Source organism: Malurus melanocephalus, unplaced genomic scaffold (assembly GCF_030028575.1).
Source record: "Malurus melanocephalus ecotype Western Australia unplaced genomic scaffold, MMel_1.1 scaffold_164, whole genome shotgun sequence".
Taxonomy (NCBI): domain Eukaryota; kingdom Metazoa; phylum Chordata; class Aves; order Passeriformes; family Maluridae; genus Malurus; species Malurus melanocephalus.
The window spans coordinates 705,580-725,957 of NW_026623396.1; the positions used below are offsets into that span (position 1 = coordinate 705,580).

The 20,378-nt window shown below is 34.9% G+C and overlaps 1 protein-coding gene across 4 annotated transcripts in view; it reads left to right on the forward strand.

Annotated features, from left to right (window-relative positions):
* Window positions 1-20,378, forward strand: part of PHF14 (PHD finger protein 14) — a 155,713-nt gene that overhangs the window by 40,038 nt on the left and 95,297 nt on the right. For all 4 annotated transcript variants that reach the window (XM_057372130.1, XM_057372132.1, XM_057372131.1 and 1 more), the window contains exons 10-14: window positions 358-464; window positions 1,837-1,932; window positions 3,491-3,594; window positions 4,954-5,085; window positions 12,732-12,900. In XM_057372130.1, the coding sequence (XP_057228113.1) occupies window positions 358-464; window positions 1,837-1,932; window positions 3,491-3,594; window positions 4,954-5,085; window positions 12,732-12,900 (608 nt within the window). The remainder of the gene's footprint in view (window positions 1-357; window positions 465-1,836; window positions 1,933-3,490; window positions 3,595-4,953; window positions 5,086-12,731; window positions 12,901-20,378) is intronic.

The following is a 20,378-nucleotide window of genomic DNA, read 5'->3' on the forward strand; positions in this document are numbered from 1 at the left end:
GCTTTTCAAATACAAACAGGAGAGTAAACTGTCTTTAAGAAGGGAGTAGGTAACTTTTGGTATAATATTTGTTTCTTAAATTCTCCTCCATTTCTATGTGGAATAGCATGACTTCATCACTGTTTGCTAGGTGCTGATCAAAGTTCATAATTTAAACAACTACAATATTTATGCAGCAAAATATCAGTATTATAACTGTTCATCCTACTCAGCCTGTGTAATAAACTTTTAGGCCATAGCTTTGTGTCTTTATGTTGATAAGTTTTTTACTTTTGATTACTTCACCTTTTTTTTAGCACATAAAACTTGAAAATATATATTCAATAATAGGAAATAATGTAATTTCCTTTTAAATAGAGAGAAATATGCGCATGATTCAGATCCAGGAGAATATGGCTGAACAGAAGAATATCAAGGATAAATTAGAAAATGAGCAAGAGAAGCTTCATGTGGAGTATAATAAGGTAAAAGGGTGATAAACCAATGTACCAGTTTAGTATTGCTGCTATAATTATATGCTATAATTATGCTATAAAAAAAATTTATGCTATAATTTTTCTTTCCATGGAAAAAACTAACATGAAAATGGAAGGTGCAATCTAATTATCCTTTAAAAGTCGTATTTAAAAACATATTTCTTCTTTTAAAAAATTCAGTAGTCTGTCTTCTCCCACACAAGTAGTACCAAATTTAAACTGTGATGCATTGAGTGGACACAAGTTCTTTAACTGACCCCATGGAGCGCTCCAGTAACAAATTGCACATGGACCTTAMTGAATCTGTTTGATTCTGTGCTTGGAACCCTATTTGATAATTGGCACTCCAGGATACTCAGAGTGTTATTTAGTTGTTTATGTTGACTCCAGCTCCAGTTGTGCTTAGATTTAATGACTTGGCTAATTTTTCGGATGGAAATAATCAGTATTGTCACCTCCACAGTGTCCCTCTGCATGCTTTTTAGGGTAGAATGAATTTGATGCCCATAAATTATGGCATTGCTCCCACAAAATGCTGCTTATCTAATGTTTTTATTAGGTCATCATTATGATTAAAAATAATTTTGTGCACTTTTACTAAAGAAATATTTCTTTGTTTTAATATTTAAATATTTTGAAACGTAGATGTACTGTAGCTTTTGTGACAGATGACAGTGCTGCAATTCTTGCTGAATTCAACAGCCTATTAAGTGATGGTTAATGATGACAAAAATTGGTGTTGCTACTAATTCTAAACTATTTAGAACTGTTTGATATGTGTTTTAAGTGAGAACATACGGAAAATGTAGCAGCAGGTCCTTGTGAACTGCTCAAAGATGATAAAGGGAAAGGGAGTTGTGCCTGGGGCTTTTAACCAAATTAATAGTTACTGCACAGACTATTCAACCTAACAGTTACTTCCAGAAGTGAAAAAACCCCCTTTTTTTTTCTTGCATTCTTTAATAAATGTTGTCTTTCTATGAATATGAGTGTGACAAAAGAGAGTTTTAATCTATTTGTAAGTTCACTTGTTAYAATCTTGCTGCTTAAGGAGTGCGGACAGCACTCAGACGTTGTTATATTTTAGTTTTGCTTTCCATTTGATTTTATGAAGCCTTATTTTCATGCTGAAATGCTTCAAATTTTCACAAAACAAATGGSTGCCCTGTTTTTTGTCTTAGTTCTGTTAAATTACTGAGTGGTTGTACTGATCTCAGCCATATTGTTATGAGTTTTATGGTTTTTCTAATGCCACAATAAATTAATGCAGCCTTGATAAGTAAGAAGTTGAGTAAATTTTATTAAATAACTCTTAATGGATTTTCATTCCTATTGCTTTTTCCTTTCTTTAACTTTTCAGCTGTGTGAGTCCTTGGAAGAGCTACAAAATATGAATGGAAAACTGCGAAATGAAGGGCAAGGCATTTGGGCTTTGCTGGGTAGAATCATTGGACAGGTTGGTTGATTCCTCGCCCCCCATTTACAGAAAAAAAAACAGCAGAACAGGTTTTCAGAGAATAGGCCTTTTTGTTTCTTTCTGTTGCTTCTATGGCCAAATAAATTTATTTGATTTGATCAGGCCCAGGCTTTCCTTGGGGGATAATGCTTCCTGATTGAAGTTCCTAGACTTTTGCAAACCACCTACTGGGAATCTATAACTTAATTTTGTTGTTGTAATAGTGTTCTTGTTTGCAAAATTCTTTCATTTGGTATAAGTGATTGACCTGTCATTTGCGATAAACCTTAGCATGAAGCATGAGTTAATCCTACTGTTTCTGTCTCCAATTATCTTTAGTTACTGTAGGCTTCAAGTGATGTGTTAACTCTTTATGGCTTTTATAAGATAAAAATCACTTTAAATGATGTATGTATGTAATAGTGTGTAAATAGAGRAGAATATTTTGATGAAATGATTGTAAATATTTAGGACAACAGAAGATTTGGGTTACTTCATGGCAACATGAAGTAAGCCAGCAATTATCTTTGTTCTCATTGATACAGGAAAAAAGAGAAGTGCAGATTTTTGCAGTGTTTTCATGCATGTTTTATGTCAGAGGTTTTAAATGTCAATGGACATTTTGGATGTGAGAGGGAGATTGCAATGATTTCCAGTTATGATTTAAGGTGGAAGAAAAGCTGTTCACTGTTAAAATGCAGACATAAAATTATTCTCAATTTTGTCATGCCCTTTATTACTGCTGAATTTGTGCTGCTRTTCAGAAAATGAACCTTACACTTTCTTTATGCAGTAATAGTTCCTAAGGTATGCAACCTTTTACTAGTTCCATTTGTCTGGCTATCTTCCCTACTTGCAAAGAAGAATTTTTACATAACATATATTTTGAACCAAGATTATTTTTCCTTCCTTTGAGTRAGTATTTGCAAATACATTTCCTGATGAAAATGTTACTAAATTTGAAAAAAGAAAGAAAGAAGAAAAGCTGAGTAGAATTCATTTACACAGCTTGCATGACAATTTTTTTCCAGTTGGTTGAACAGATGCAGACCCATGGGGCTGCTGAGAAATGACTTTGATAGATGGTTGCTGTCTGAAAAGCCAGCACACTGCAGATAGTAGAAATCCAACGAGAGTCTTGTCTGCCTTGTGAAGGGCTTGGTCCAATAAGATAATTTTCCTAATTAACCTGTCGAGCACCAGTGTAGCTGCAATGCTGGGGAAAATAAACTGCCTCAGTATTCTGTCACATCCATGAACTTGCCTTTGCTTATTTCAGCTTCCTAGAGAAATGCATCCTTGTCMATCCCTTTATTGGAAACTTGAAGAAAAATTTTAAAAGCTAGTCTTTCCRTGTATTTCTTACTGAATTGAAAAAWTGACTATAGGATTACTTTATATTACAGAATCATACTGGCATATATGTCATCTGCAAAACAGCTAGCTAAGCAGTTTCCCACTCATTTTGATATGTCTTGTTCTTCCTGCATTGAGATTAGAGGAGTATTCTTTAAAAGTGTCAAGACTCATGTGTACTGCATTTCTTCAAATCCAATAGAAATTGAACATACCAGCAATCTTACGGGCTCCTAAGGAAAGGAAACCAAGTAAAAAGGAAGGAGGAGCACARAAGGCATCTACACTTCCGGCAGTACTTTATAGGCAAGTAATCACATKTTTCAGAATAGATACAGTATCTAGTGAGTTATGGTTTCAGAAGAGTGTTCTGACAAAATCATTTGCTTCAATTTTTAATTATCAAAATGCTTTAAAGTTGTCTATATGGTCAATTCCTCACCCTACCACACATGAGTAAAATTTCGTGGTTTTGCTAATTTGACAGCAGTGCTTTAAGGACAAAGCTGACCCTTTGCATCTGAAGTAGAAGGGGCTTTTGTTTCTTCGATGTGAAAATAAACAGGTCACTTTCTTCTTTGAATGCAATCATCTGAGTGGATGATTTTCAGAACAGTGATGATGCTGTTCAGTCATGATTCCTGGATGCACAAAACACTTGTTTTACAAGAATTCTTACCTTTTGCTCATGCTAAATTTCCCTACTTTGGTTTTTATTAATCCTCAAGGTTATGAAATGGATTCACTCATAGTTCCACATTTTCTCCTCTTCTGTGAAGCTACTGACTGGGTTTYAATTAAGCTTAATAGTGGAACATATGCTAGGATCCCAGACTGGGATCCTAGGATCATCTAGGATCTTCTTTTCACTTTGCTGAGAAGTGACCTGGTCTGTTKCTTATCTAGAGACCAGCAGCCAGGCATCCAGCCACAAGTTGTGTCTTGCCTACCTAGAAGGCTAACTGAAGAAGATGATTTACATAAGCAAAAGTTAATGTTAGTGATGCAAGAGGTAGAAATCTTGAAAACATGGCAGTGGGCTGAGGATTTGGCATTTAGATGTACACTAATAATTAGAGTCATGCATTATTAGTTCTGTTTCATTCCAATGCATTCATTTAGTTCCTCCCATGTTATAGTACAATCAGTGAACACCTGCCTTTTCAAAATAACTAAAAATTCAGTTTCACTAAAACAATAATAAAAAGGAAGTGTAATTTCTAATGAGTTACTTTGCCTAGCATAACAGCMGCACAGACCTATGTCATTGTGTTTACCTGAATAAGCATATGATTGGTTGTTAGATTCATACTAGCAGCATGTTAGTTTAARCATTTAATGTATTTTTTTCCACTGGTGTATTTTGATGAAGTATTGAGTGATTACTTACTTGTTAGAAATCCTCAAAAATTTAAATCGAACGCCATTTTTTGCTAACTTTTATTCAGAGCCTTTTATGCTTTACTATACATAGSTAGAAGCTTCTTAAATAAACTCCTCCAAAATCACTCCATAATTGCTCCAAAAAGWAATTATTCATTTAAATCATGCATTCAAATTGAAGTTGCCACGTGTTTGTATTGAAACTGGGGAGTGTGCTGGGGTGTATCATTTATTCTTTAGGAAAGTGTAATTATAATGCTTTTCTGCTATGTACATGAAAAGTTGTGGAATTTGCAAGAAGAACCACGATCAACACCTACTGTTACTGTGTGACACTTGTAAACTCCATTATCATCTTGGTTGCCTGGATCCACCTCTTACAAGGATGCCAAGGAAGACCAAGAACAGTTACTGGTAAGAATGCAGTCGATGTGTTGTCTTGTGCTGTCTCTGTACTTAAAGTAGGATGTAAATGTGAATAGACTTGCAAATTCTGAGTGGATTAGGCATTACTTTAATGCAGTTTGAAATGAGTTGTTTTATTTTCAGGTTATTAGCAGTGACGTTTCAAGGTTTTAAAAAAAAAGTTGTAAAGATTTTCTCATTATTAGCCACTGTGTAAAAATAGGTTATAGCTGTAATTTTCTTGGGTTTGAGTTCATTTGTGATTGTTATTGCTGCAATATAATAGTGCTAGGAAATTATAGGCTAATACTTTTGGGAAATGAAAGTCTTGGTTTTCTGTTTATGTTGGGACTCAGATAAGCAACTCTCTGTCCAGAACTTGAGGCAAATACTTGCACTATTTTTAAATAAACTTGTAAGTGGGAGATCTGTTTATTGCAAAATGGGAAGTGTTGGGTTACTGCTGTCTTATGACTCAAATGTRCAATGACAGAAGCATGTGCATAACTGTGTTTAGTGCAGTTACATTTCCAYGAATTAAAGTTCTTTTATGCCTGTGGAGCAGAACAAAAGCTAAGGGGTCCAGTGGGGAAATTATAAGGTGGCAAAGATGCTGATTTCCAAACTATCATGGAATTAGCTTGCTGTAGTGTTAGCAGTGGGCATATTTAAACTGCTTTGAAATGAGTTAGAAGCAGTTTGTAGCTTGCACGAAGTTAGTGTACAGCAGCTGGAAGAGCTATTCATCACCTTGTCTGAATGTTAAGGTACTGAATCRGAATAGTGTAAGAAATCCTTCCAAAAATACAGAAAAACAATTTGAATAGAAAAAAAATCAGTTTCTGGTTTTCTTCATATATGCCTAAATGTTTTTATTATTTTTTAAGAACTTGCATAAAACATTTGCTTCGGCCATCCTTTTGGTTAGTTTTGAGGATTATGTGCAGAACAAGGTGCCAATGCATTAAGTGGGAGACCTCTCTTTTTTATATCTTAATGCAACAAGATGCAAATCTCAAAATCACCATCATTAATACTTTCCTGAACCTAATTTTCCTTTAATTATTTAGTGTAATGTCTGATGTTAGAGTTTTGATCTCTTTGGTCAGATTTTCCAAGTRGTTCCAAGTAGTACATGGAAGCTTTTTTGAAAAAAAAAAAAAATTAGCTGGTTTCTGCATTTGCACAGGAGATTTGATTTTTGTTCTGCTTTTTAACAAAGTTGAAAAGGCTCACTAAAAGCTATCAGTCCAAAAGATGTAAGAGTATAATTCTCAGTAGGTGTTAAAGGCAGGATAGGTCAGGTTAGGTAGTAAAACTCTTTCATTTCAAAGCTATAAGTTACCTTTGTTGTGAATTTCATGCTTCAGTTATATCTCAGATCACAAACTTGGCTTTTACTTCTAATTAGCTAAGGCATATTCTGGAGTGTGAGATGATAGCAGGAAAATTGAGCTGCATTGATTGCATTCTTTTCATCATTGAACATTCCTTTATATATTCTTTTCCAGATCAGTAGAGAGCATATAGAACAGACCCTTAAWCCAAGTTAGAGTTCAGCAGGTTTTTCCTCCCCTGCTGTTTTGAATACAATTTTTATCTTTTGATTAAGATATGACGAAAAGTGCATTTTTTTTTTAAATGGGGACCATGTACTTTTCCGATATTTGTATAGAATATAATAGGAACTTAGCAAAAAGATAAAAGAAAATTGATATAGTGGGAAATTCCTTGAAACTCTAGGCAGCTTGAAAGACTTTAGGAGYAGTTAAAAACATTGAGTTTAGTTCTCTTTGAAAAAAGTAATCAGGAGACAAAAATAATTACTTCCTTTTTTTTCTTTCTGTTCCATTATCACTGCTAGTAATTTACTCAGAATAGCTAACTTGAGCCCTTGACAAAGTTTTGATGATTAATGTACTTTACCAATATATGTTTATTTAAACAAGGAGTACTTTAACGTGAGTTTATAGAAAAAACTCTTTTATACTGTGTTTGAGGATATCAGGTGATTCAGGTTGTGTGTGTGATGCTACATAGACTAAATTGTAGTTATAGTTTTTGTCCATTYCATGCTCAGCATTTAATAGTTTAAATTACAGTTTAACAAAAAGGGCTTAGAAATTGTTAAACTAAATCCAGTAAGAGAAAAAAATTAAATATATATTTTAAAGCTCATTTGTTAAAGAAAACAGGTTATATTTGGTTATCTCAGTGTTTCTAGCATTTACCATTTAATATTCTAACATTAAGGATTTTAGTAGTAGGGAAATCATAGTAAGAATTTAGACCTGGTGAGCACCAGTGTTTCACAATTTACTGGTTTAACTGGTTTAAAGCACTTAACATTAAGAATTTTCTTTGTTTGGAGGCCTGACAGCTTTCTTCAAGGTAACTTTATTATAATATCTTACACATCAGTTTGTACCATACTAAGTTCAAAACGTGTCCTCATTTCAAATGGATTTGAGATGAAGAACATAGGAACTATGTTCTATGTCCTATGTTTAATACATTAAAGCATTAATTTACACCTGTTTTGATGCTGTGCTTTCAGACTACACTTACAGAATATTCTGAGTTYGAAGAATCAAACTCCTAGACCACAAGTTTTAACCATCAGTAAAATGCTGCGGTGTACTTTCATTTAAGATTGTGCAATTTTCAGTTTCTTAGAAATCCTACTGATTAGACATTGAAGTACTATTTTKATTCATATGTTATCATAATACTAAGTCTTACCATTCTTGCTGACTACTTTTGTGCTTTTATGCTCCTGGCCATTCTTTTGGATGGGCTGGGAACTGTGTATTTTCATGGTAGAGAATGCTCTTAACTGGTATGAAGGCAATGCACAAGTGTTGGCAGACAATACGATGAATCAAAATCTAATTGTAAAATATTGGCATTTTTACTAAGAAAATACTTYGCAGCTACCAACAAGGATTAGCTTTTTCTATTGAAATGAGATTGCCCAAAAACAGTGATAACTTCTGGCAGCATTTGAAATACTGGGGACTGAGATGGACAAAACAAGGCCTAATGATTGTATTAGGCTTGGGTTTCTTTATTTTTGTTCTGGAAGGGCAAGTTGTTTTAGTGGTGACTGCTGTGGGGACTACTGGCCGCAGGACAGGATGAGTTCCTRACTGSTAGACCCATGAACAGTCATTCAGTYATCTAGACATTCATTCATATTCCTTACCTCATTCATTCAGTACTTATCTAGCATATCTGCAAATGGTTATTTTTAATCCTGAGTTGCTGGATAATAAAATTATTAGCTTATATAAACATCAATGCAATATGACATTGCATCTAACATACACATTTCTATGTATTGTCCTAAAACCTATATTTCTAATTGAAGGATGTTTAGGTCATTGCAAATGGCAAATTTTCTGTAACTTTACACTCTGGAAGGGGCTCTTTGAAGCTCTTTGGCRAAGTATATTTGGTTCATATACACTGTCTTTTTATCTCCAAAATAAAAGCAGCCCTCCTTTTTTTCCACCTCTAGTAATCCTTTAACACATGTAATTTATAGAGCATAGGTGTTGTCATCTTAAAGCTGTGCTCCATGTTTCTCAAGTCCAAAGTGGCTTAATTCTTTGTACACATTGTGAGAGGTGGTTTCTCACAGAGCATGTCTGTGAGACCCRTTTCTTCCTTACTAAAAACAAGCCCCACTATTAAGTAAGTGTACAATTTTGCTTTTTAAACATTGAGAACAGAACGGTTTTCTGGAAGCACACTAGTGGTATTTGCTAAGCACAGATGGTTTAAATATACTMTTTCCCAGCTCACTGSTACTGAGTTGATGTYTGTGAGATGGGAAATTAYRTCTGATTCTTGTACCAAGTAGGTCRAAAACACAACAAAATCACACAAGTTCTTTTTTCTTCTSTAGGTTGTTAGTGCTTAATCAAAGTCTTTCTGTATGATTAAGATTTCAGTTCAGTACTGAGATTTCTTGATGGAACAAACAATTCCAGTAATTTTAGCGGTCGGCACATTTTTAAAGTAGGCATATTATTGCCTGCTACTGATGTTCTCTGTGGATCTAGATTAGGCAAAGCCAGACTAAAAGCAAAACAAAACCTGTGTACAGAAAGTTGAATCTTTGGCACCATTTCTCCAGTTATTTGTTTATGCTAAATAGATAGCARTGCTTGCTAATTTAGAGGTATTCGAAGATTGGTGGAATAGTTCTAAAGGTGACCTGCTGTGGCAGGTTGTCTGTTCACTGCTTGTCCTTGAAGAGCTGAAATTAAGTGACCTCAACTGTGGCATAGCCAAAAAGAAATCATATAGCTGTTTTCTATGACTATATTGGGATTAAACAGCAGAATAGGAAGAATACTTTAAATACAAGAAACATGTTGAAATAAAGTGTAAGAGCTGAAAGGAGATTGTTTCCAAATCTCAGAAGTGTGTGTCTGTGGGAGCTAACAGCCAAACTGCTTTGTAGTTAAAGCTTTGTCTGTTTTGTAATAGGGATGATGAGAGATGGTTGACTATGATAGTAGAGCCTATTCTGGTAAATCAAGAGGTTGCTTGTAAGTTAATAACTCCTTTTCCTCTTCACCTTTGGTATATTTGTCAGGTTTTGTGCTGTGATAGACACACTCCCATCACAGTATGATTTTGCTTTTCTTTTCTAGAGCTAGGTTTTTTTGTAATTTTGAATGCTCTCGGTTATGCTTTCCAATAGAAAAATTAATGACATGATGGATGCTGCGGTGTTATAGAGGGCTGTGTTGTCTGATGTTTACCAAACAAAAATTCACCTTAAATTTTTGGGTTGGACAAAGCTTCAAGACAATGCATCTTAGAAAAGTAAAGAACACAAGTAACCTTTAGCTAAGCAGACACCCACGGTTTGGAGAGAATATTGTTACTCAAAGCTTCTCTGTCCTGTTAWTGGAGTGCCTTTCTCCATAAAATCTTAAAACGATAGTAGTTTGGTCTGTGTGCCTTTATTTACTTGAGTTTCTGTGAATACATATATTCACACAAATTTATGTAAACATGTAACTGTAAGAAGTAGGGCTTTGTGAAAGCTATTGTACCTTATATTTTTCTATATTCTAATGTCCTAAAGAAGCCTAGAGGTATTAACAAGTACTATGTGTAGCAAAAGGTGGCTTGTAAAGAGGAGTGTGCTCATTTTAACAAGCATGGGGAACTTAACTCCAAATAAGCTGCTGCCTTTTCCCCTGCCCCTTCTGATAATGGAGKAACAATAGGGAGAGATTGACTAAAATCACAATAACCACAGCAGTATTAATAGCAAAATGTATACGTGAAAAAGCGTGTTTTACTCACAAAAGGTGCTTGCTCACCTCTGGGAGCAAACAAAAACATTTCCCAAAAATAGTGCTGCCCRCATGGTCTCTGGAAAAAGGCTTCAAGGTGAGGAGACCCCTCGTGGTTTAACATCCCCCTGTGCCAGTCTGAAGAAACTAAAACCAGTAAAGAACTAGGATGAAACTCACAGCCAGATCACTGGTGTTGTGCTTCCTGATGTTTTTTCCAGACCACTGCACTGGGCTGTGTTTGGCAGTGTTTGCCCAGCTCAGCTCAGTCCTGCCTGGCACTGGCCCTGCTCCACCAGCTCTGGCTGGGGTTTTGGGCTCTGTCCAGCTGCTTCYGCTGTGCTGGCTCAGGTGGAGGTTTGGAATGGAAGGGGGACCAGCAGTGGTAGAGGAGGAGCTGGGGCTGGCTGATCCCAGCATGTTCTCTCCAGAGAGATCCAAGCAAGATGGCAAATTTTCAGTTTCTGGCACTTGGCTCTTCCTGCTGAAACCACCCCCCAGTGATGCTGTGGGGGTTATGGAATAAAAGAGTGCTAAAAATTCCATCCCTCTTTTCTCTGTGATCAGGACAAGAAGAAAACAGTACTGTACTCTTGCATGCTGGCCCAAAACTGTTTGAAAAGTTTATAAACTGACTTTGTTGCTCTTTGACTACATCTAAAGACACCAAACTTACATGAGAAAGGGGAGAAACTGTTATCTTTTCTGCAATCTGCCCTGTTCTTCTGCTTTTCTAGCCCAGCAAGTATTACCAGTACTTTCATGTGTATAATTTATTGACAGTGATCTTAAATGCTCTTGAGATAAGAGGTGATGAATCTTCATATTATTATAACATAGCCACAATTATCTAAAATTTGCATATGGAAAAGTTAAGGGGAAAGGTCTTGAGTTAGTGAGGATTGTACTGATGTGTTACCCAATCCATAATTCATTTCCCTGTATTTTGACTTGGTAGCCACCAGTCTGTCTGGCAGACCATGATGACTCCTGGTGTCTTTTGGTATAGCCAGGAGAGATATGAAATTACACTGCTTGAATTACTTTGAAAGAATTAGAAAACWTGGAAAGTTGATGTACTTGATATCGTGTTAGCCCTTACTGAAGTTCACGGGAGAACTATTCCTCTTGAACATGTGAATTGGAAGACACACAATATGTRTATCTARCTTTGTGCTTTTGTTTATACAGGAYAGATRTGCCTTCTTGTCACAAATGTGTATTAAAATTTAACTTCAAATAATTAAATACATGTTTTGTTRTTTTGTCTCATTCCAAAGGAAATTTTGTCGATCATTTATGTAATTCTGCCAATTAATAGCAGAACAAAGTGTTGATTTTTTTTTTTTGGTTGGTATTATTAAAAAAGCATATTTATCATGAGAACAGTAGTGAATTGGAATTCATTTGAATGGATTTGTAGTTTTTTGATTGGAAATGTAGTGTGAGAAATAATTAAAACTGACTCTGATCAGTCAGTATAATTTTTAAATTTTCATTAACATCCTTCTAGTGAACATCCMCATTGATGACTTTGCATAAGATGACTTTTTGCAAATAAAAACAAATCTTGATGAATCTCTATCTTGTTAATTCTGTTACGGAGTTTGTTAATAGCATTACCGTAGCATCTGTTCATTTTTGAAGTTCTGGTGGTGATTTTGTACTTTTTTCAGAAACTCAGTAGGCTTTTATTTTCAATTTAGTGTTCAAAGTTTGTTAGTATATGTGTCTAGCTTATGTATTTTTAATTCTCTCCTAATTGTTTCTGTCAGGTTAAAAACCCACTCCCTTAGAAAGTACATATTGAAATTTATTTTCATAACAAAACATGTCGTCTATATCTCTGCCATTAACGCATGCTCTCATTAGAATGAATCCAGCAAAATGTTATTGTAGTGATTAACAATCTGGTCTAGTGGAGGGTGCCCCTGCCCATGSCASGGGGGTGGAATCTAGATGATCTTTAAGATCCCTTCCAATCYAAACCACTKTATAATTCTRTAATTAAACTGCWRCAGYRGTTACAGTAATTAATAGATTACAGATCAATTGGCAGCTTTAAAAATGGGGATGTGGTAGAATGAAAATGATGAAATKGGATGCATCTTTCTTGAAGATTAATTCCTACTTTCAAAGTCTTGGTTTTCAAAGTTAAATACTGTCAGAAATATAAGAACATCTTACTTGTGTTTTGCTTGGTTGCCTGCAATGTATGTTTTAGGTGTCCATGTGATTTCGTGACTTTTGAATTTATCTTAAACACAAACACTTCAATATGTTTCTTTTTCTGCTCTTGTGACTGCAGTCTTAAAAAGAAAATCTTCCAATTTGCAGGCAATGCTCAGAGTGTGACCAGGCAGGTAGCAGTGATATGGAGGCTGATATTGCCATGGAAACCTTACCAGATGGGACCAAAAGATCAAGGAGGCAAATTAAGGAACCAGTGAAATTTGTTCCTCAGGATGTGCCAACAGAACCGAAGAAAATTCCAATCAGAAACACGGTAAATGTGGTGGAGTTGACATTTTGAGGCTCGTATTCATAATAATATTGTTTCAGATTGCTTRTGGTGTGGAGATTTTGAATTGAGGAATTTCAACTTGATTGATGTTCTGTTTTTGCTATCTATTCCATTTTCTCTGTTTGATGCTTTATTAGTTGTGTTAAATACATGATTTGGCTAAAGCAAAAAGCTGGGAAACGTGGTACATGACTGGAGAATTGTATCAGCTTAAGGAAAAATTCCGTTTGCACTTAAACTTAGCCTTTACAGCTCTTCTTCACTTTAGCAGTAAGGACACTTACTTGGGTAGATTTACATATATTGAATTATAGCAGTAAAGTAATTAGTCATTTGCTTATCTACAGGCAACCTGCTGACTGACTGCACATTTTGTGACCATTACAAGAGCTTTTTATTTCCGTTTGTTTGGCTTCCTTGTCTTACCAGTCATTGTATGTTTTCTTAAACTTTCTTGGTGGATAGGTTTTTGAGAAGACAAACAAATGCTCTTGCTTTCTGTACTGATGAAGTATTTATCATCTTTCCTTCATTTGAAAGTAGTGCATTTTTATTAATCACTGTGCACTTTTCCTTTAAATTTTGCTCTYCTACTTGTTCATAAAGCAAGGTTTTTCATGTGTGATGTCTCATATCACCTGTAAAAAGTACATAAAAAATATCAAAGGTCATTTTGGTCCAGTTTATGGGATGAGTAGTGTTCTCATATCCCTTCAGACACAAGTGGTTCATCTGCCAATATATTTCTTAATATCAGGAAATATTTGCAKCCTCTCACATTAGAGTTACACAAACTTCATCTCTCATRCAGCACAACTTTATTTTCTTCCAAAGAAAGCTTTCCAGACATTTTATACTACCAGATACCATACTTAACATACACTGATAGGATTAAGCAAGTATTTTTCTGACCCAGTCTTAAATATTTGCTTACTWTTGTGCCACAGCTTTGATTTACTTAATGGCTTCCCTTTTCCTGTCTGTGACTCAGAACTTTAAGAATTACTCAAGTCAAGCTGATTAATTTAGAACAAACTCTTAGGAGTGTGAGTGAGCCAAAATTTAATTTTGAGAAACTGCTTTCTTTTTCACATTGAGGGAAAGTACTCTTCTTCCTTATGTGTAAGAGCTCAAAGAATCTTACAGCTGCCTGGGTAGGTTGAACTTAATTTTGTTAGGCTGTTGTTCACACAGAAAGGAAACTTACCTTGTGTTCCTCCTTAGTGGGCCCCTTGTATCTCATCTCCTCTTTTTCTTCTTTCTTTTCTCTTTTTATGCCTGATGTAGTGCTGTTAGGGTGTGGAGAATCATGATTCTGGGACTAAAGAGAACTAAAATTATTGCAGGAAAGACATTTGTAATTGTAATAAACAAARGAGTGATGTAAGGCATTGTTCAGAAACCCATGGAAATCCAAGATTGGTTTGTTCTAAATCCTGTGTAATAACTGCCAAGCTGCTTCTGTGCAAAATGGAGAGAAGTCAGATTGCTCTGAACTGTTCTCCTTATGCTGTGACATTGTGATGTGCTCCACTGGTGCTGCATTGGTGATTTGGCACCTCATGTGTCGTATAATATATCTACACACATTATAGTATGCAATATAGAGATTAATTTACTTTCAGTGGACTGAAATATTTTATTCCTCTGCTTGAATTTTCAGTCTCTGTTTCAGTTCGTTTCAGTTCTCTACATTTGTACAACATACAGATTTGCAAGATAACATCTTTCCTGCCCTCTGGGCAGGGCTTCTCTGTCAAAGAAAAGCATCAACCACTGACTGGTGCAGCAAATCCCACACAAATTCAGGATTGAGTGGGTATTTATGATTCTCACAACAATGGTCTCTCAGCTCAGGGCACTGGGACCCCCTTAGCCTGTGTTGAAGATACAGGCAAAGAAACTGTTAAACAYCTCTGCCTTGTCTGTGTCCCTGTTTGTGAGGTGACCATCCTCATCACAGGCCAGTGTGATTTCTGCACTCTAGAGCTGCTGCTTCAAAGAAATGGGAAGACAGAGAGAAAGTCCAGCCATTTGGACTCCATAGTTTTGGAGACAGCAATTATCATATTGTACTTTAAAATATAACTTCAGTTTACAAAAAGACCTTTCTGATTTTAAGCTTCCTGAGAAAGACCATGTAAGTGAATACACAGGGATAAATTTAAACATACCATACTTTACTCTGATACAGGGTCTATACAATTTATAAATGACTGTAAATAAACAAGACATTAGGTCTTTAAACTTAATTCTGTTGTATAATGGCTGTATTTGCAGACAGAATTTAATTAATTGTTTATGCTTTATGCATTTCAAGCCAAATGTARTGACCTTTTAAAGGTTTTTTGCATTTCAGTGCATAACTCTTTAAACTAGGTTTATTTAAAATCTGTAATCTCTATAATTCCAATTTCACACTTTTATGAGCATCACAAATCATTTTTTCTGCTKCTAGTTAATTTAATAGAAATTAATAGCTAATGATTAGCTAATGATTAGCTAATAGCTAATAGAAATCAATAGCTAATTGCATAAACCAGATTTCTGTAAATACCTTCTTTATATTTCTTATGAATTTGAATACCTTTTTTTAACAATTGCTTTTCAAAATGGTACAGTTTATTTCATTTTTTTATTACAAAGATTAAAAGTGTAGAATAGATTGTTTCTTTGGAAAATACTTTAAAGAGAATCAAACAGCATTTTCAGTAGTAAATTGAGAGATGTTTTTTTCTCTGCTCAGCAATGTATGTTTGGATTTCGGAGTCTTTTTGGGTCATCCATATTATTAAAMAATGGGTTTTAACAATTTGTCAGCTTTATTTGCTATCCTAGAATAGAAAAGAATACACAGATTATTTTTTTATCAAACATGTCACTGCTAAAATAGTTTTGTTAGTCGAGTCTCATATTTTTACAAATAAAAGTTTTCCTTCTGTCATTTGGAAAAAAATTATCTTAAGTATTTTTCAGTGAATTTTAAAAAAGCTTCATAAACTGTGCTTTGCCTACTGTATGTGCTGTTGTCTGGAAGTGTAATGGAGTTCCCCTATGCCAATGCATTCACATCTTCTAAAGCAATTTTGTGCAGCTGGAGCTCGCTGTGTGCTCTAGGGGTGGAAGAGATGCTGGTGCATCCTTTGAAGTTGTGTTTGTGTTGTTGAATATTCCATCTTCCAATAAGAGCTGTCAGATGCTGGTACTCTTAATGAGCATTTAGAGGGGTTTTTTTGCGTGGCTTGTGTTAGTGGAAATTAGATTTTTTATTCCTTTTTATTTAGAAACAGCTATCTACCCAGTGTTACAAATAATTTTAATAAAGGCATTTTGGGAACTTAACAGTTGGACTGTAAATAAAGTATTTTAATAAACTGATATCAAACWTACTTTTGTTATTTGAAACCTGAAAATCTTTTTTTCTGTAATGGCATTTTATATAATCCAGAGAAACACAGTAATTTTTTTGCTTAACAGTAGAAAGTCTGCATTAGTTTTGGTTTTGACTACAGAATTTAAAGATTAATTGCTGTCAACTAAACATAAACACTCTAGAAAAAAAGAATCAGTAGTCAGTCAACTTTCTGAAACTTAAGGTTTTCATTATAATTAACATTGTAAAATACTTTCTTTTCTTCATTAGTTAATAGAAAAGCTCAGCTGGGTTTATGATGTAATGTCATCAATGTCACAAATATAAAACCAAATTRATTTAGCTTGCCAAATACATGGATRCATGATAGTATAGGACTCTTACTTTTGATGAAATTCAGAATGAAGTAAACTCCAGCTCTCCCACAATGCTTGAAGCAAATGGAGTGTATCRAAGTTTTACATTTTGTTTCTTGATTTGTTTTGTTTGGAGTTTGGGGATTGTTTTGGTTGGTTGGTTTAGTTTTTAAGAAAGCAAGAAGAAAAAAACCCTACAGATGAAAGATCACTTGTTTTTCGTGAAGCAGAATCACGGAGAAATGGATATATTCCAAATGGTATTCCAATAGTGTAAATACAGGTATCTCTGTAAGTAAAGGTAGCTTTAGAATCTCTTGTTTTAGCAATACGTGCAAACTGAGCATTTCTGGCCTCTTTTTCCTTCTGCTTGTGTTTCAGTTCTCTGTGTGCTGTTGGGGAAATTGATAGAAGTCAGTCCCGTTCATTTTCAGATTCTGTTACTTGTTTAAGCCTGAGAAACAGAAGTTACAAGTTAATTGATAGATTCAGTGATAGTTTTGCTTGACAGCAGGAATGTTGCAAATTTTTTTTTTCTAGAAAAAAAAAAATTCTCAAGAAAATGGAAAATAAAAAAAAAGAGAAAAATTGTAATTTTGTGTAATCTAAGTTCATGGCTGAGACATTCCTTTTTATAATCATATTTTGATTTACTGCTGTTTCTTTTTGTCTGACGGTTCCCTTTTTATTACTGTCATTTTTCTGCAAACTTTAATAATTATTTCACAGATATGTTTTGAATAGTAGCGATTTGTACCATTTAAGATACTCACTTTGATGAGTATTGAACGAGTATGCCATCTGGTGTCTACATGGCAGTCCTTACCTTTATTTAAAATGATTTTATGCCTATGTGGTGTCATCAATTAAATATTTCTTCTGCCTTTTAACAAATCAAAGGGAGTCAAAAGAAATTTTTTCTGCAACTGATTTCATCATAACTTTTATTGGCAAAGGAAGTTTGTAATTTCTAGCTTTTCATAAGGAACAGATGATGTCATGAATTAAAATTGCTATCTTAGCAAAATAGTCATGGTTAATGTGTAAGAGGATAGAGAACACATTATCTGTGCAGTTTCAAACTGTGTGGCTTTTTTTCACAGGCTTTTGTAGTTTGTTTTCTGCATGCTATTGATACTTAGTGCAATGATTTCATTAAGTCACTTTTTTGGTATAGAGAAAGTTTTCCCAATTCTGTTTTTTGAGAGTGTTCTGTTTTGCTTGCATTTCGTATCAGAGTTATTCTCTGTTCTGTAGTAATGAAATTAGTCCTTGACATGACCTCTTTGTTTGGAATGATTATATAGCATTCTAATGTTTGCTGATTTATTTTTTTTTTTTTTGTCTTTGGATTTTCCTTAGCAGTATATGATAAAGGCTACATAAATGAGAGTTGAGGTTTGGAGGTTTTTGCTGTGTATGATATGTGTCTGTGAACCATGGCTTAATATAAGGTAAAACTGTGGAAGTATATCATTAATATTAGGGTGTCAGCTACAACTTGACATAAGATAAAAATGGAAGAATTTAGATAGGATCCAGAATTAAAACATGATTATAATCTTATACGGGACCTCTTTGCTGTGCATTTCAGCGTGTGGAAAAGACATCTATATGTCTTTTTCAAGGAGTCACTGAAGCTGCAGGTCTGTCAGAGAAACATAAATCAATCAATATGTGCTATTATTTCTGACAAGAAATGGGAGATTTATAGATCTCTAAAAATCAAAGTTTTTCATGTTTTGCCCTCTTAAACTACTACATACACAAAACAACAGCTAAAGATTTTTTGCATAGAAAAGWAATTGCCATAGTACCAATAGTTTTGAAAGTCAGGTATGTCTTAAGTAATTTCATTAGTTTTAAAATGTGAAATGTGAGACTAGTTTTGAAGTATTGTATTGATATGAAATAGTCAAATGAAAATGCATGCTTTCCTAATGATATCCTGTGCCTGCAAATTACAGGAGCACTTGGAGTACTAACTGAATTTCCTGTCCTCATCTTTGCAAAAAAGAGGAATACTTCATAGTACCAGCACTGGTAGGGGCATCAGAAACTCAGTGCTGGAATGAAGAGCCCTATATATATATGACAGTATAATTTCTGTGGCATCCAAGAGGTTTAGAAGCATGAGCATAATAAGGATGACCATCTTTCCTGTTTGCTAGCAGAAGCAATGCATGCTAATAGAGTGACATCCCTGAACCTGAAATACCCAGCTAGAATAGCATGAGCAGATGTCCTGGGCCTCTTTGTGCCTCAGGTGTCCTGCCTTTGTGTCGATGTGCAAATACTTAAAGGAAATTCTAACCAGTTAACCTRCTAAGCAAAGGAGAAACTGGGAATACTGCTTTTACTGTTCAGGTGTTTGAAATAGTTGGGAGGATTAATACAGCTTTGGCAAATGACTGGCGATCACTTATGTTCTCTTAAATATCGAGGTCTAACCTCTCCTGTGTTTATATTTTCTTTCTCAAGTAATTTTTTGAAATTACCATGCAGAAGTCACCATTGATCTTCTGAAAAACTGTGACTCAGGAGATTGAATCCAGAGCCATGCTTGTTCACTTTWTGTGGAGTGGACTTGAACCCTTGCCACTGACCACAGATGCTTTCAGTATTTCATATTCTTTTCCACACGTTGTTAACATGGTTAACTCCACTATATCTTCTTGTGTAAAAGAAGAAATTAAATAGTGACAGCATAAACTTTTATACTCCAGGATCACTTCAGAATAAGCTCAAGAGCAGCATATATTTCTGACTTGGGCATCATTTCTCCCACTTTGGTCAGTTTACCAGTTCTGAACCAATCCTGTTGGGTTTTTTCTTCCAACTGGCAAATAAAGGTGCTCCAAGTTCTGGCTTCTGTTGCTTTCTTTGGATGAACTGGTTTAAAGCATAAACAATAAAATATAACAATGAGGTTTGGTGATAGCCATAGTAATTTTGGATCGTATGGGCACCTATTTTGTCCTGTTCACCATTGTGCTTTCCCACTTGGAAGCTAACATATCAACTTCTTGCATCTRTTAGTGATGGCAAACAGACTGTTTCCTTTGCAGCTTTGCTTTGCTGCTTTGTTTCCTTTTGCAAACAGTCTGTTTCCTTTCAAAGACTACAGGGTTCATCCTAGGCTTTATTTGTTCCTTTACAGATGTCTTTCATTTGTCTCAGGTATGGAATTTATTTCTCTGACAATATTCAAAACCTTTCAGGCAATGCATTATGTAATCTTCTTCATTTTATGTGTTTCATGTTGTTGCCCAGTTGCTTATAAACAGAAATACAAAATGTAAGAACTCACAGAGTGCAGAATCCCGCTTCAGTCTTGAACCCGTTGTTGATTACATTTTCCCTCAGCGTATTTTCATTCCATTTTGCACAGGTTTTTTTTAACTGTCTGATTTTTTTTAAGTGTCTTGAGTTCACCCTTTCCTCTCATGCATCACCCCATATCCCTTATGCATTTGATTTGTGTCACATTGTATCATTTATGACTTCATCATGCATTATTAATTTCTTGTGTCAGTATTCTGTTTTTCAGCTATTTAAGTCCTGATTTTTTTAATTCCCTATGCCAGCATTCAAGTTTTCATTCCATAACAGCAGAGTGCTGCACTGCACAGATGGATACTTGTGTGACATAAAACATGATGGCTGAAAGAAACCAAATTTTTATTTATCTTTCCCTTGGCTATGGAAGTGCATGCTCTAGTTCTCTCTCT